We start from the raw sequence: 18,237 nt of genomic DNA on the forward strand, positions 1-18,237 counted from the left end.
ACAGTCCGACAGGCATTAGTCCAACATCCTAAACCCCAACCTAAACCGAACCTCACAGGGAAGCCACGGGTGAGTTTTAACCGGCCACGCATGTGTCTTAACACATTCAGGACGGGAACCCCTTTCAGTGTTTTAAGGATTAGGTTATACTTTAGCTATTGAAAAATAACAGATCTACAAGCTCGTAGCGCGGAAAAATCGTGAAAATGTAGCGCAAATCTTTAAATAGGCCTATATTCTTTCAGAGCGAACGTTTTTAACTCAAATCTTTGCTTCTGAAGGGGTCCCTATAGAAAAACATATTTTCAGATGGGGGCCCACGGCCAAATAGAAATAATTCTGGGGGTCCTTAGCATGAAAAAGGTTGAGAACCACTGACATAGAAACACAGAAATAGAAACGAAATATAGAAATAGAAACGTTTTTCAGAAAACTTTTAGTATTTAGAAGAGATTTTTTTAGAATCGGCCCCAGTCCTAAATGGGTTAACCAGCAATGCATGTTGGGAGCCACGGACTAATGCCTGTCGGACTGTTAGTATCTCTGAACAACGTATGCGCCAACCCAAATACAACACTTATAAGAAGGTCCATTCCCCACGCTACAAGTTAACACGCATGCACTGGTGTGAAGAATGACGGTCAGGTTCATAGACATAGAAAAGTAGTCGCCTCCTTCGGCTCTGGGCGTCACTCTGCATCTCCATAGACATAGAAAGGTAGTCGCCTCCGTTGTTTCTCGAGCACCATCTTACAGGGAACGAAGCCACAGAAGTTTCTGCGTGAGTCACAGAGCGGACGTTCGGTACGCCAATCAGAGGAAGGCGGGTCTTAGTCACTTGAGTGGCAGCGTGCCCTAAGACGGAAATAGCAAGATCTCTGTTTTACTTCCCGTATCTGCGTGACGTGGGCACACACCATTTTAGGAGACCGGAAGCTGGTTGGAGTCTGTGACATGAATTTGGACTTTTTCCATAACTGTCTTGGTTGATTGGGGCTGATTTGGGAATCATGACATTTTGCCATCTGTTATTTATTTCACATTCACAATCAGGTCATACGCACCACCAAATGCTTTTCCCTATAAAGACAAGTTTGACTGACTATGTCACAATAACAAAACATTGTGCAGCAGTAGGCTGTACTAAAAGGTATGTTGGAGAAGAAGCAAACCACGCCTACCATTTGTAGGATTTGTACCATTTTGCCTCTAGTGGCTCCAACCGGGATGACTATCTTTGTATATTAAAAGTCTTTGGTGTACCTTCTGCACTTCCGCTTGACTTCCACCTTGTCTGTGATACAGGTCGCTCCAATTAATTGCAATGAGGTATCTAGCTTTTTATATCTATGTTAGGGTTCAGCATTTGTGAACCATGACCCAGCAGTGATTGGCACTAGCCAATGGGAGGACAGATACACCCTGTGTTCACTCCACTGGGCGGGGTTTCATTCAGTGATCCAGCAGCACTTGAAATACAAGGCAGACGATCCAGAGCAAACACAACACATGCACTCGGATTTCAATAAATGTAAACATCTTTATTGGTGGTGAATGGCCTGAATACCTTGCACTGTTTACCCCATCCGGATAGCTTAGGTTAAAACAAAACAAAACAAATCATCAGGAAGTAATGCACAACTTTCACACAAGGGCTCATAGGACACTGGAAACAGGTGGATACTGATGGCCATGCCCTCTGGTTCAGCTAAATATTTCCCCTTGCTGTATGAGTCTTCATGTGTGTTTTTAGATTACTCAACTGACCAAAGGCTTTGCTACAAACATTACAAGTGAAGGGCTTTTCTCCGGTATGAGTCCTCATGTGTGTTTTTATATTACTCAACTGACAAAAGGCTTTGCTACAAACATTACAAGTGAAAGGCTTTTCTCCGGTATGAGTTCTCATGTGTTCTTTTAGAGTACTCAACACAGCAAAGGCTTTGCGACAAACATTACAAGTGAATCGCTTTTCTCTGGTATGAGTCCTCATGTGATTTCTTAGAGTACTCAACTGACCAAAGGCTTTGCTACAAACTTTACAAGTGAAGGGCTTTTCTCCTGTATGAGTCCTCATGTGTGTTTTTAGATTACTCAACTCACCAAAGGCTTTGCTACAAACTTTACAAGTGAAGGGCTTTTCTCCGGTATGAGTTCTCATGTGTTTTTTTAGACTACTCAACAAAGCAAAGGCTTTGCTACAAACATTACAAGTGAAGGGCTTTTCTCCTGTATGAGTCCTCATGTGTGTTTTTAGATTACTCAACTCATCAAAGGCTTTGCTACAAACTTTACAAGTGAAGGGCTTTTCTCCTGTATGAGTTCTCATGTGTGTGTTTAGATCACCGTTATTTCGAAAGCCTTTGCTACAAACTGTACAAGTAACTGGCTTTTCTCCTGTATGAGTCGTCATGTGTGATTTTAGGTGACCCTTTTGCCTAAAGACTTTTCTACAAACTGAACAAGTAAATGGTTTTTCCCCTGTATGGATCGTCATGTGTCTTTTTAGATGACACGAGCGACTAAATCCTTTGCTACACACTGAACAAGAGAAGGGCTTTTTTCCTGTATGAGTCATCATGTGTCTTTTTAGACTTCCCTCATTATTAAACATTTTGCAACACACTGCACAACTAAAACTCATCTTCCCTGTGTGACTCTGCATGGAGTGAGTTTCTTTCGATGGTTTCAGGTCCCGGGACATCTTGTTGCTCAAAGGCAATCTCTGTCCTTCCACATGTGTCCTGTGTGACTTCAGTGTGTTTACAGGTGACTGATCTACACTGGGCTGCCACTCATCACTGTCTTCAGTGATGTCAGATTCAGAACAGTGTGAAGAGAGGAGCTGGTCATCACTAGCTGGTTGTGATGTTCCACAGTCCTCTACATCAGCTTGTGTTTGCATGTGTTCAGTTGAGGTGCTGGCTACAGGCTCTGTGTCTCTGTTCTCACCATCATCATCATGTTCACGTTTCACTGCTAGTAATGTCAGCGTTAGCCCGTCAACCTCATCTGGTCTTTGAAGTATCTCATCCTGCTCATCTTTAATGTGTGGATGCTCTGGTTCCTCCTGGACCAAACTGGAGCTCCTCTCCTCTTCAGAGGAAACCTCTTTACACACAGGGTGGTGCAGGACGTCTAGGGAAAACACAGGGAGGTGCAGGGATTCTGGGGAAAACACATGGAGGTGCAGGGAGTCTAGGGAAATGACACAATGAGAAACGGTAAAGATTTGATATTATTATTTGTTCATGCAGAGTTTCCTCTGTTAAATGAAAAGCTAGTGCACACAGTAGTGCTCAGGTGCAGTTCTCAACAATGGAACATACAGTATTCACATCGGTTAAAAAAGCTCAGCTGTTTTTATTGCGCTCTAAATTCCCTAATGAATGATGGAAACACTGATGGACCAGATTACTGATGTTTTAACTGAACCCTAGTCCGATTCATGGTACATTCAGATTGATCTAGTCCGATTCATGGTACATTCAGATTGATCTAGTCCGATTCATGGTACATTCAGATTGATCTAGTCTGATTCATGGTACATTCAGATTGATCTAGTCTGATTCATGGTACATTCAGATTGATCTAGTCTGATTCATGGTACATTCAGATTGATCTAGTCTGATTCATGGTACATTCAGATTGATCTAGTCTGATTCATGGTACATTCAGATTGATCTAGTCCGATTCATGGTACATTGATTTAGTCCGATTCATGGTACATTCAGATTGATCTAGTCCGATTCATGGTACATTGATCTAGTCCGATTCATGGTACATTCAGATTGATCTTGTCTGATTCATGGTACATTGATCTAGTCCGATTCATGGTACATTCAGATTGATCTAGTCTGATTCATGGTACATTCAGATTGATCTAGTCCGATTCATGGTACATTCAGATTGATCTAGTCCGATTCATGGTACATTGATCTAGTCCGATTCATGGTACATTCAGATTGATCTAGTCCGATTCATGGTACATTCAGATTGATCTAGTCTGATTCATGGTACATTCAGATTGATCTAGTCCGATTCATGGTACATTGATCTAGTCCGATTCATGGTACATTCAGATTGATCTAGTCCGATTCATGGTACATTCAGATTGATCTAGTCTGATTCATGGTACATTCAGATTGATCTAGTCTGATTCATGGTACATTCAGATGGATCTAGTCCGATTCATGTACATTGATCTAGTCCGATTCATGGTACATTCAGATTGATCCAGGAGTCAACACATCGATGCAAATCACAAACCGATTACCGATTCACCGGTTCATCTTCACTTTCTTACACTTTCCCCCCTGATGATAGCTCCACAAGAGATCAGAATAAAATACACATTTCTGGGATAATCCTTGCACTTACCACTTCAGACTCCATTTTAGCCGTAGCATAGGTTAATTGCATGTGCTTACCTTGCTTACTGTAAGTTGCTCTGGATAAAGAGCGTCTGCTAAATGCCTAAATAGTAAAGTGTAAAGAGCTTGAAACTTACTGAGATCTATGTGGTCTGCAGATTCCTGTTTAATGTGGTCTTCAGGTTCCTGTTTAAGGTGGTATTCAGGTTCCTGTTTAAGGTGGTCTTCAGGTTCCTGTTTAATAGAAACAGTGGTGTCTGGAGGACTGATCTTCACCTGCAGACTGGACTCCACACACTGGTCTGGAATGAAGGAATACAATAAGGACTTTAACAATGAGGACTTTGATGTGACCTGGATAAGGACTTTATATGATGGGACACGAATAATGGCTTCAATTAGGGATGTTAAACGACTCATATGACTCATATTAAGTCACCGTCGACTCATATTAAGTCACCTCATGTGACTCACAACTGTGCATTGACTGCATTCCTTTTAAGTGCCACAAGTTCTGCAGCTGCACCCATCATGTTTAGAATTTGCATCAAGGCCCCACCCATGTTAATACAAAATCACACCCGTGTGAACTGAGTGGTGCACAACTGTGTGGGGGTCCCCGGAACTTCCAGACCCACAGGAACGCGGCCAGGGTGGCGGGCCGGTTCTGGCGTGCCGGTTCTGGCGTGCCGTTCCGTGTCCGAATCGGTCGAAAAATGACAGTTACCGTGCGGGGATCCCGGGAGTCCCTCTACTGTACTGTACTGTACTGTACTGTACTGTACTGTCACACCCAAAATACTCATATATATATACAGTTAATGTGTGACACGCTATTGCCGTGCTCGGACGGACCCAGCCAGCCAGCCAGGGACCCAGGGACACACAAAGCTCTGCAATGGAGTGGTTGAAACACTCTAAACTAAATAAATGTGTTAATCCGTACGCTACAGCAGTAGTATGGCACTCTTCACTAGCCTCGCATAGCCAAACGAATCTGCCATTGCAAAAAAAATAAAGAAATAAAATCCATGCAGTGGTATCGTCTGCGAGGCTAAAGTTCTATTCATAGTCAAGTTTTCGTTGAAGGTGACCACTTAAAACTACAACATGACTTCACGCCGCGGTCTCTGTTTTTACTAAACACCGTTTGGGTGGTCACCTCTTCACCGAAAACTGGACTATGAATAGGCCTTAACTCTTCACAGCCCAAAATAGTGAGCGGTTATTTTCACATAGGACTCTGTCGTCAACGCTGTCAGCTGCTCTTGTGCAATGAATGTCACTCGTCGTGTGCATGGTTTTGTTTACTCCCCTGACTTCCTGCTTGTGCATAGTGTGTGCAGAGTTGACGCCTTGACGGCCAAGGTGATCGAGGGGAAAGTGAGCCTATGGCACATCTTGGTCGTCCTCTCTGTGCACTATGCGCAAGTAGGACATAAAAACCGCACACACGGCGAGAGACGTGCACTAGACTAGAGCAGCACAGAGATGGAGACACACACAGAGTTCCCTGTACATCTGGAAAACATCTCATCTTTTTGAGTGGTGCAACGACTCCTATAGACAGCTATGTGTGTCCCTGGCTGGCTTTGTCCAAGCACGAAAATGGCGTTTGCTTGCTTTTCACCACGGGTCAAGCTGGAATGACCCAGAGTGAGCAAGTGGGAGTGAGCGAGTGGCCGAGATTTTGGGTATTGGAATTTGGCTTTAGGGTTCAGCATTGGTGAACTATGACCCGGCAGTGATAGGCAAGAGCCAATGGGAGGACAGATACAATCTGTGTTCACTCCACTGGGCGGGGTTTCATTCAGTGATACAGCAGCACTCCAAATGCAAGGCAGACGATCCAGAGCAAAAACAACACATGCACTCGGAATTCAATAAATGTAAACCTCTTTATTTGTGGTGAATGGCCTGAATAACTAGCACTGTTTACCCCATCCGGATAGCTTAGGTTAAAACATAACAAAACCAAAAGAATCATCAGGAAGTTATGCACAACTTTCAAAAAAGGGCTCATAGGACACTGGAAACAGGTGGATACAGGGGTATTATACTGATGGCCATGCCCTCTGGTTCAGCTAAATATTTCACCTTGCTGTATGAGTCCTCATGTGTCTTTTTAGAGTACTCAAGTCACCATAGGCTTTGCTACAAACATTACTTGTGAAGGGCTTTTCTCTGGTATGAATAGGGGTGGGTCCCAGTATGTACCGAACCGAACGTGTCTGGGTACCGGGTACCCATTACAATAATTCAATTTCGGTTGTCTCTATCGGTTCCCACAGACACGCAGTCACACGATATTTATTCATTTTCTTCCCTTAAAAGGACCACTTCACCACTTTTCAACCTATCTTCATATAATAGGTCCTCACTAATAATCATGATAAAATGGCACGATTTCTTTCTACTCAGTCTGTGTCTCATAGGAGGGCTGTGGGCAGTTTAGAAACCGTCTTCCAGTGACATCATCATTAGGCAGATTCTTTTTTTAAACAAGATTCATTATCGTGATAACGATGGCTTCCATTTTCGCACTGCAACTTTTCAGGACTAGAAAGCCTGCAGTTTCTATTAGCTTGTATTCCCCATTGATGATGTCACTGGAAGACGGTTTCTGAACTGCCCACAGCCCTCTTATGAGACACAGACAGAGTAGAAAAGAACTGCGCCATTTTTTCATGATTATTAGTGAGGACCTAGTATATGAAGATAGGTTGAAAAGTGGTCCTTTAATAGACATGCAGGGAACAGAGCTGATCTACAAGCCTACATCGCGTTGCATCAGCGACGCGTTGTGGGCTTGTGGCTTGCAGAGGCGGAGCTATCTCTCTGCATGGAGTTAGTTGTCAAGGAGTCTAGAGACAGTGACACGCGCTGTGCCTGGCACTGAACCATTGAAGCAACATCATTATTAACACTTTAATTGCCTTGAACTATTTAATCCATTACATTCATGCGCCCAGTCGATTTATAAACACGGACGCCTTTTCCGGACGGACCGGCCGGAAGTTCATGATGTTGTGTAGCAGCTAACAATAGCCACAGCACTTTAGAATCGATCGACAACAACGGGAGACAAGAATACATCTATCGAGACTAGCGACTGGACCGCGGAGCGCCGTCTAACACAGGATCTTTTTTCAGAAAAAGACGGGATGATTTAGATCGCGATTTATGAACGTTTTAAGATTTTCGTTTTCATCAGCTAAACAGAGGAGGGAGTTTTTTGATGACGTCTCAGTCTTGCGCGTCACCGAGGAGAGCCCAGCAGGCGCGCCTGGGCTATACAGCCAGGCGATCTGTTCTCGTATCAATAAACTTCGTCTTTAGGACAATACTTCGTCCTGAGCGTCGGGCGTTACTAATAGAAAGGACAAAGAACTTCGTCCTGGGCGATTAATCTGTTATAGTTTCTTAAACGTAATTTTCAAGTGAAGTTTATGGGAGGAAACTTTTAAGAGAGGGGACAGGAATCTTGCGCCTTGCCTGAGTCTTCACTGCATACGTGCGCAGTACGCTGGCTGCGCAGCATTGAATCAACATGAGACGAGAGAGGAGAGAGAAAGCGTTGGTGCACTCACTTCGAATGAGCGCCTGTGTGTGTGTGTGAGAGTGTGTGTGTGTGTGTGTGTGTGATCACGGCGTAGGGTCCAGATGCCCAGTCAGTTTAGAGCTTGCCAGTCTAACTTCGAAGAGAGGTGGCGAAAAAACAACAAAATATAGCCTACTTTGGGCAGCCCGTGTGCATGCACATTTCTGCAAACAGCATGCAAGCCACCTTTGTTTTCAATGATCCCCCCATTAGCACGTTGATCGGAAAACCCGTTCTCACCTTTGCCCAGTCAATCGTGTGTGTGTGTGTGTGTGTGTGTGTGTGTGTGTGTGTGTGTGTTCTCAGATCTCAGACATGCTTTTATTTATTATTGGTAATAAGAGAAGTAGCCTACAACACTATTGCCCTGGGTAAATACAGAATAGATATTATATAGATATAGATATTATATTTAAAAGAATCACTATAGTATCCACAAATGTCTCAATAAAGGAGGATGTTATACTATTCATTATACATGTCTTAAATTGACATTGAGCTTTTTTGTTAGATAAACATTTGACCTCTTATTTAAGTTATTTTATACCATTTTGGAACCGAAATAGGGAACCGCTAAGATAAGCAGAACCGGAATCGGTACTCTATTCGCAAAAAAACAAACGATACCCATCCCTAGGTATGAGTCCTCATGTGTTTTTTTAGATTACTCAAGTCACCATAGGCTTTGCTACAAACTTTACAAGTGAAGGGCTTTTCTCCGGTATGAGTCCTCATGTGATTTTTTAAACTACTCAACCTTGCAAAGGCTTTTCTACAAACTTTACAAGTGAAAGGCTTTTCTCCGGTATGAGTTCTCATGTGTTTTTTTAGAGTACTCAAGTCACCAAAGGCTGTGTTACAAACATTACAAGTGAAGGGCTTTTCTCCGGTATGAGTCCTCATGTGATTTTTTAGATCACTGTTATCACGAAAGCCTTTGCTACAAACTGTACAAGTAACTGGCTTTTCTCCTGTATGAGTCGTCATGTGTGCTTTTAGGTTACCCTTTTTACTAAAGACTGTTCTACAAACTGAACAAGTAAATGTTTTTTCCCCTGTATGGGTCATCATGTGTCTTTTTAGACTGCCCTTATGATTAAACTTTTTGCAACACACTGCACAACTAAAACTCATCTTCCCTGTGTGACTCTGCATGGAGTGAGTTTCTTTTGATGGTTTCAGGTCCCGGGACATCTTGTTGCTCAAAGACAATCTCTGTCCTTCCACACGTTGTGTCTTGTGTGACCTCAGTGTGTTTAAATGTGACTGATCTACACTGGGTTGCCACTCATCACTGTCTTCAGTGATGTCAGATTCAGAACAGTGTGAAGAGAGGAGCTGCTCATCACTAGCTGGTTGTGATGTTCCACAGTCCTCTACATCAGCTTGTGTTTTCATGTGTTCAGTTGAGGTGCTGGCTACAGGCTCTGTGTCTCTGTTCTCACCATCATCATCTTCACTTTTCACTGTTAGTAATGTCAGCATTGGCCTATCAACCTCTTCTGGTCTTTGAAGTAGCTCCTCCTGCTCATCTTTAATGTGTGGAGGCTCTGGTTCCTCCTGGACCAGACTGGAGCTCCTCTCCTCTTCAGAGGAAACCTCCTCTTTACACACAGGGAGGTGCAGGGAGTCTAGGGAAAAGACACAATGAGAAACGGTAAAGGTTTGATATTATTAAGGGACCAAGAAGTCACTTATTGTTTTTGTGTTTATTTTTCTTCTCCTTCCGCCAAAAATAGCTGTTCTGGCTGAACCGTGCAGTCGGTTTTCACGAAACTTGTCAACATGGTAGAGGGCCATGCCAAACGGTGACTATGCGAAGCCCATGACGATTGGCCAAATGGTGGCGCTATAGCACTCAATTGAAAATGCAAACTTTGAACGTGAATATCTCATGAACCGTTTGACCGTTAGCAATGACACTTTGATACACATATGTGTCTCCTCATGGCGAACAACTTCCGTGTTCTGACTTTTGACCTCTGACCTTTAGATCACCCGCCATTTTTAATTATATGAAAAACATTTAAAATGCATCTCCTCCCAGAATCTTTGATCAAAACCCACGAAAACTTCTACACTTGAACTGTGGACCTATACGGACAAATAATCGCAGCAGTGAAAAAATGAAGTTTTTATGAGCCAATGACAATTTCTGGGTTGTGAAAATTCTTCTTCTGCACCTAATACCTATATGAATACTGGATGATGTTACTGTGTAGAATGAGTCAACTGACTGTGTCTACATAGCTCAGTCGGTAGAGCTCTCGCCGTTGGACCACAAGGTTGTGTGTTCAAATCCCGGTAAAGACAACTCAGTGTATGCATTGTGTTTTGTGATGACTCAACTATAGAAATATTGAAGTAGATTACATTTGACCTCACTTTTTGACCCATCAGACACTAGGACATGCATCACACTAATAGAGATACTAGTAACTGTAATAGTGAAATAGTGTAATAAGTCTCATTTTGTAATAGTGTAATAAGTGTATTTAGTGTAATAAGTGTAATAGTAGTGTAATAGTGTAATAGTGTAATAAGTGTAATAAGTGCAATAGTGTAATAGTGTAATAAGTGTAATAGTGTAATAAGTGCAATAGTGTAATACCGTACTGTACCATACTGTGCTGTACTGTACCGTACTGTACCATATGGTACTGTTCTGTACTGTACCGTGCCGTACTGTACTGGGACATGTTATGAGCATGTAGATCTGCTCATTTCTAAAAGTTTGAGTACTTATGCTGAACTAACACTGAATGATGTTCCTGTTAACAATGGAGTAACTGATTGTCTCTGTGTAGTAGTCAGTAGAGCTCTTGCCCTTGGACCGCAAGGTTGACGTTTTCTGTTTTCTGTTGTCTTCTATCTTGGTCCCGCTTTATCGCTGCTTGCAGCTATATTTATTATTTGTTTCATGCAGAGTTTCCTCTGTTACATGAAAAGCTAGTGCACACAGTAGTGCTCAGGTGCAGTTCTCAACCATGGAAAATAAAGTATTCACTATTCACATCGGTTAAAAAAGGTCAGCTGTTTTTATTTATATGTTTTTCTAAATTCCCTAATGAATGGTGGAAACACTGATGGATCAGATTACTGATGTTTTAACTGAACCCTAGTCCGATTCATGGTACATTCAGATTGATCTAGGAGTCAACACATCGATGCAAATCACATTGTTAATGTTAATACCGATTACCCGGTTCATCTTTACATCCTTAGTACCGACACACTTTCACCCGATGATAGCTCCACAAGAGTGGAGCTCAGAATCCTTAGATTTAACCCTTCAGACTCCATCTTAGCCGTAGCACATGACTAGTCTTTACCACCATGCAGTCTTATGCAGAGGTTAAAATGTAATTTAGATAGCATGTTATTTAGACAGATGCTGGGTTAATTTATTAACCTACAGTTTGTCTAGTTTCAATGTATAGATTATTTATTAGTGTGGTAACCACACTAATAGGGGCAACCACACTGTGGTTGCCCCTATAGTTATTGTCACACTTTATTATTCTTCCGGAGTAACCTACCTAACTTCCGCTGTGATTGGCCGAGCTTTGCATAACGTTTGTAGTAGCTAATTGGCTGTTGTTGGTTACGTAACCAATCTATGTTTTACAATCGTTTATAAAGACAAGAATTCCCTTGCAGGAAATTACTTTTCAAGAGAGTCCAGGAAAATTGGACAGAGGTTGTAGCAAAGAGTCAAAAGACCAATTATTCAAGCAATACAGAATTTCCAAATCACTTAACCCATTTAGGCCTGTCGTCAAAAAATAAAAAATAACGTTCGCTCTGAAAGAATATAAATTCAAAGATTTGTACTGCATTTTTACGATTAAAAAAAAAATAGCAGACCTACAAGCTTGTAGCGCTATGAGCTTGTAGATCTATTTTTCAATAGCTAACGTATAGCATAATGCTTAAAACACCAAAAGGGGTTCCCGCCCAAAATGGGTTAAAGATCTGAAGGACACATCGACCAACACAGGGCTAAAAAAAGGGAAAACATCGATCCAGGCACAAAACAATAGACCCATAGAATCAAGGTTGGGGACAGTGTCTAAAATGATACGGGCGCGTTCGTCATGCAGTCCAACATGTGTTCGTCATGCAGTCCCCCCCCCCGAGTGACTTAGAGAGTAGACCCTGGGTTAGGTGGCAAATGCGAATATATATATATAACCGTTTGTTGCAAAAACATGATTTTTAGGAGATATATCACCTCCGACTTACTTACGCATGATCACAGGAGTAACGTGACATTGTAATTGGCTGACAATATTAGTGGGAGGGGCCTATGTAAGCGACTGCGGCAACCACACAATTATAGTGTTTAGACTGCTGCTAGGTTCATGGTTTACCTACAGTATGATCCTAGATCACTGAGACACTACACTGTCTCTATACATTTGATGAATGTGCTTACCTTGCTTACTGTAAGTTGCTCTGGAATGGATAAAGAGTGTCTGCTAAATGCCTAAATAGTAAACTGAAAAGAGCTTGAAACTTACTGAGATCTATGTGGACTTCAGGTTCCTGTTTAAGGTGGTCTTCAGATTCCTGTTTAAGGTGGTCTTCAGGTTCCTGTTTAATAGAAACAGTGGTGGCTGGAGGACTGATCTTCACCTGCAGACTGGACTCCACACACTGGTCTGGAATGAAGGAATACAATAAGGACTTTAACAATGAGGCCTTTGATGTGACCTGGATAAGGACTTTATATGATGGGACACGAATAATGTCTTCAATTAGGGATGTTAAACGACTGGTATTTGGCGAGTCAACATGTCGTGGCCATTTACAGACGTGTCGATCAATTTTACTGTTTTACTTTTTCAATCAGTTGACAGGAGAGCACAACTGTGCATTGACTGCATTCCTTTAAGTGCCACAAGTTCTGCAGCTGGACCCATCATGTTTAGAATTTGCATCAAAATCACACCCGTGTGAACTGAGTGGTGCAAAACTGTGTGGGGGTCCCCGGAACTTCCAGACCCACAGGAACGCGCCCAGGGTGGCGGACCGGTTCTGGCGGGCCGGTTCTGGCGAGCCGCTCCACGTCCGAAATGGTCGAGAAATGACAGAGTAAAGCGTTATTCATAGTTTGGATTTTCGGTGGTGAGGGGACCACCGAACTACAACATGACGTCACTGAGCCGCGGTGAAGAGCAAACCACCGCCCCAGCCCTTCTCTCTGTTTTCACTCACCAACGCTCCACGTTATTACAGCTCCGGTGGTCACCTCACCACCGAAAATCCATACTATGAATAGGCCTTTACCGTGCGGGGATCCCCGGGGGTCCCTCTACTGTACTGTACTCCGCAATGGAGTGGTTGCAACACTCAAAACTAAATAAATGTGTTAATCCGTACGCTACAGCATTAGGATGGCACTCTTCACTAGCCTCACGTAGTCAGACGAATCTGACATTGCAAAAAAAATAAAGAAATAAAAACCATGCAGTGGTATTTTCTGCGAGGCTAAAGTTCTATTCATAGTCCAGTTTTCGGTGAAGAGGTGACTGCGCACACACACACACACACACACACACACACAGACACACACACACACACACACACACACACACACACACACACACACACACAGTAGAGGGAGAAAAATAAATCACACTTGTGTGGTAAGTGAGGTGCGCTCTTATCATACATCATCAAATTCCGGCCTATCACAATTGGCGTCCTCACTTTTCTGTCGTCAGACTTGTCAATACGTACATTGCTCAGCCAATCAAATCTCCGCTATGGGGTACACAGACACACAAAGCCGGGCATAGGAGGGGCTGGCACCACTCAAAAAACATACAAGCTATATCAACGCACTGCGCCATGGCTGTCGACAGCTTGTAGATCTGTTGTTTTGGGCACATAGAGGCACCATGGAGAGACATCAACTAGGCTTGGGCAATATACCGATAATATATACCGGTAATATCGCGGAGTATATAAATAATACCGAATACCGGTAATATCGCGGAGTATATAAATAATACTGAATACCGTCATAATACTAATATCGTAATTTTACCGTAATGTAAATATGAAAAAAACATCTACATTACTGTATGTGTGTGTCTGTGTGATGAATTTACGAGTATTTCATTTTAAACAACTATAATTTGCCTAATAACTTAGTGTCCATGCATTGACTGGCACTGACGCTGAATTAAGGCGACGAGGCGACAGCAGCATTGTCGGACCCTTTATAAGGTCGGACCACCTCCGCCCAGGAAAGCAAACAAAACATGGCGCCGGTGAGAGTAACAAGTCCTAGCAAGTTGGTTCGTAAAAAATCATGTGGAAATACTGCTGTTTGGCAGCATTTCGGGTTCCAGACAAATGAAAAATATTGATATCGTTGTGTGCAAGCTTTGCATGCGAGACGTGAAGGCAAAAGGGGGAAATACAAACAAACTTGAAGACTCACCTGCAGAAGAATCATCCCACTACTTATGCCAGGCTCAAAGAGACAGACCGCTCGCCAACAACAAAAGCCACAGCTAAGCAACCCCAGCCAGGCCCATCACTTCCAAGTTCTTTGGCGAAAATGAGAAAGTATGAACGGGATGGTCGCCGTTGGAAAACATGCACCCGTGCTGTTGGCGAGGTACCTGGTCAAAGAGATGCGCCCTTTCAACACGGTGGAGAAGAAGTCATTTAAGAATATGCTGAAAACACTCGATTCCCAGTACGACCTGCCTGGACGTAAATACTCTCAAAGGAAGAAATCCCGAAAATGTACAATGAAGTCAAATGTGAAGTCCAAAAGCTTGTGGCAGGAGCCGACAACTATGCATTGACTAGTGATATGTGGTCTTCCAGAAATATGGCGCCGTATATGTCATTGACGTTCCACACAATTACACCCAAGTGGAAACTTGAGTCCCGATGTCTCCAGACCAGCTATCTCCCAGAAAACCATACGGCGGAGAATATAGCAAATGCACTCAAAGAGTCACTGGAGAATTGGGAGCTTGATGCAGACAAATTGACGGCCATAACCACAGACAACGGTGCCAACATCGTCACCGCCATCAGGGATCTGGAATGGCAATGGATAAATTGCTTCAGGCATAATCTTAATTTAGCTGTTAACAACACACTGAATCAGCAGAAAGAGGAAGTGAGGGCTAGACTGGCCAATGTCCGTTGCATCGCCGCTGCCTTTTCACACAGTTGGATCCGCAAGAGAGAACTAGCCAAGCATCAGTCGTCCAATGGGAAAAAAAACACAGGCTCTAAAAACGGTAATAAAATAAATATATCCCATTAAGTGTATAATACAATGTTATGAAATTAATGTGGGCAAGGCTGGCAAGCAAGCATGTATTTTTACCCCCTCCTAATATACACAGGTTTAATGTTTGTCTAGGGTTTGTCTGAACTAAACTTGATACGGTCGAGCGCTTCCTGGCGCACACCGACTCCATCATACCAGTCCTGGCAGCTGACAAAAGAACCCAGCTGAAACTCAACTGGTCAGACGTCGACGTCCTAACGGCTGTTTTCAAGGCACTGAAACCAGTCGGAGACTTCACTGATATTTTATCAGCCGAAGACTACGTGACCAGCTCTGCTCACCTTCCCATGCTCAAGTTATGCAGAGATAAGACGCTAACACCAGAGGGGGATGTAGCTTTGACCAAGGCCATAAAGCAGGGGATCCTGACAAAGCTGACAAAAATATGGCTTAGAAGTGCTCGAGTTTGCTCGCAAATGCACATTCCTTGATCCTCGTTATCGTGGGGGCTATGAGAGCAGGGACGCCGCTTTGGAGGACACAAAGCACCATTTGAGTCTGGAGAGGCGAGCGGACGAGGAGATCCAGCAAGACAACAACGCAGCACGAGCAGGCGAGAATACAGGACGCGATGAGGCCGCAGAAGAGCCTGCTGCTCAGGTTCCTCCTCCCCCGCCGCCCCCCCCCCCCCCCCCCCCAAAAAGACAGACTTTGGGTAGCCTCCTAAGTGGCAGCGGTGGATTGCAGAGCGGTCTTGATACCGGAAGGTCGCCAGTTCGAATCAGCGGTCCGACACGTTCAAATTACCACCGCTGAAGTGCCCTTGAACAAGGCATTGAACCACTACGATGAAATGTTCTATGAGCAGGGCCTGGCTGGAAACAAGTTCCTACAGCTTAGCCCAGATACCCTGGGTAAATATAGTAATCATTTCATTTCATTTCATTTCCTCCAGCAGGTAACCGATGCAGGGCGAGCGGATGTCGCCAGTTGATCAAATATGGCCAGGAGAAGGTGATCCACGGCGACAATGATCCGCTAATGTGGTGGAAATCTTATGGACAGTCACATTTCCCAATGATGTCGCGCTTGGCCCGTAAGTATCTGTGTGCGTGCGCTACAAGCGTGCCATCCGAACGTGTATTCAGCACGGCTGGAAATGTTGTTACCCCGTCACGTTCTCTGCTCAAGCCAGATATGGTAAACATGCTGGTCTTTCTGGCAAAAAACGGCTGAGCTAAATAAGTAGGCCTATAGCTTTCATTAGTATTAATTTTTTATTTTGTTTTCTTTTAAGATGAGCGGCCATTGTGTTTTTATTTGACTTACTGTGATACATTGCATTGTTTTATAATTTATTAGCCCTGAAACATGACTGCCATGATAATCATCATGATGATCATCATGGCAGTCATGTTTCAGGGCTAATGGCAGTCATGTTTCAGGGCTAATAATTTATATATTTTTTATTTAGCTAAATAGAGATGGCTAAGCTGAGTTTATTTCGTGTTTTGTTTTACAGTTCTTATGTTTATTGTTCTTGCAATAAGGCTACAGCCTAGTGAGCCTACAGAGTATAAGCTAAAGCTATTACTATGTGTATTTGCACTCTAATGTCTTACGGTCATTTAATGATTGTTTAAAACTTACAAGACGATGTCATGTTTGTATAAGTTTAACAAGGTTATACAGGCCTGAGGCCTACTGTGTTTTGATTGGTCATAGACTATAATCACACGCACAGTATTTGCACTGCCACTGCTATGAGGCATTACATTTTTGAACTCAGGTTGAGAGGTTTCATAATGTAATAAATGTTATCTTGGTTGGTACATCATACATTTGTCCTTGACTCCTTGTTTTGATATTTAAAAATGTTTTTATGTTGTCACAGTGTGACACTGTCACTAATGCACTGCCCGGAGGCTTTTACATTGCCCCCTGCTGACATCTAGTGGCCAAAACAAGAAATAGCACTCTATGGGGAAATTGTTTTGTTGTGAAAAGTTTGCTTTTGTTGTGAATCGGTCAACCAATTAAATCATCACGAATGTCATTCCGGCCAGTCACCTTTAGCATTGTCACTTTTCTGCCCTCACAAATAGGTGATTTAAAACAGTTGAAAAAACTCATGAGAATCGTCTACTGTGCGCGCGCGCACACGCAGTTTACCAACCTGCTCTGTGTAGTCTGATGTGTGGCTGTAGCATCACGTCCAGCAGTTTGTTCTGTTTCTCCAGCAGAGTTTCTAGTGTCTCCATCTCTGTCTGGAAGAAGTTGTACATGAACTCTCCCACCGCGCTGAGGCGCTCCAACACAAACACTCTGACATTAAGCGTCACACTACAAACATCGACACCACGCTGTTTGTCCAAAACACACACTATCTCCTCTCCCACCGACGTCATGTGTTCATTTATCTTCAGCCGTACAAACTCCATTTGACTCCTTTTACCTCCTTTAGGAGACATTTTCATTAACTGTAATATACTAATGTGTAAAGCTCTCGGTTACTAGTGTAATACACTAATAATGTGTAAATGTCTCTTCTCTAACGTCGAGGATCACAAACAAAAAGGTTCCACAACTTTCCGCCTCGCCGATTCCGCCATTACGGCTAAAATAAAAACGCATTTACTTCCGGCCCGGGTCAACGTGTCACGAGCATGCGCAGCAAAGGGTGCTGGCACAGCTGCTGCCCGTCGCCACCTGGTGGAGGAGGTTTGTAACTACTGAATACAAGGATGGTGATTGCAATTCTTTATAGGAATAGCCTAATAACCCTTGTGTCGTTTTCGAGGAGGTCCTAGACACAATACATGTAGCCTATACACTTTAACAACAAAAATTAACACAGAAACTACAACAACCAAATCAACCAAACAATACATATAACAAATTATAGGCCTAGGCCTACAAGTAAACAAACAGTCTAACAGACAAAATGACAAAATAGATAACACAACAGCAAAACATAATTGAAGAAAGGATAGGCA

At 43.1% G+C, this 18,237-nt stretch overlaps 1 protein-coding gene across 2 annotated transcripts; it reads right to left on the reverse strand.

Annotated features, from left to right (window-relative positions):
• Positions 1 to 1,562: 1,562 nt before the first annotated feature.
• Positions 1,563 to 17,873, reverse strand: LOC306917085 (uncharacterized protein). Of its 2 annotated transcripts, XM_079495211.1 has the most exons (5): positions 17,418 to 17,873; positions 12,498 to 12,638; positions 9,420 to 9,605; positions 4,511 to 4,675; positions 1,563 to 3,198 (listed from the first exon to the last, which is right to left on the reverse strand). In XM_079495211.1, the coding sequence occupies exons 1-5, from the start codon at positions 17,716 to 17,718 to the stop codon at positions 1,709 to 1,711; spliced, it is 2,283 nt and encodes a 760-aa protein (XP_079351337.1). In that variant the 5' UTR covers positions 17,719 to 17,873; the 3' UTR covers positions 1,563 to 1,708. The 2 variants fall into 2 exon arrangements, with proteins under 2 accessions (XP_079351337.1, XP_079351338.1); XM_079495212.1 differs by lacking the exon at positions 12,498 to 12,638.
• Between the last annotated feature and the right edge of the window lie 364 nt (positions 17,874 to 18,237).

Source organism: Electrona antarctica (assembly GCF_951216825.1).
Source record: "Electrona antarctica genome assembly, chromosome: 2".
NCBI lineage: Eukaryota > Metazoa > Chordata > Actinopteri > Myctophiformes > Myctophidae > Electrona > Electrona antarctica.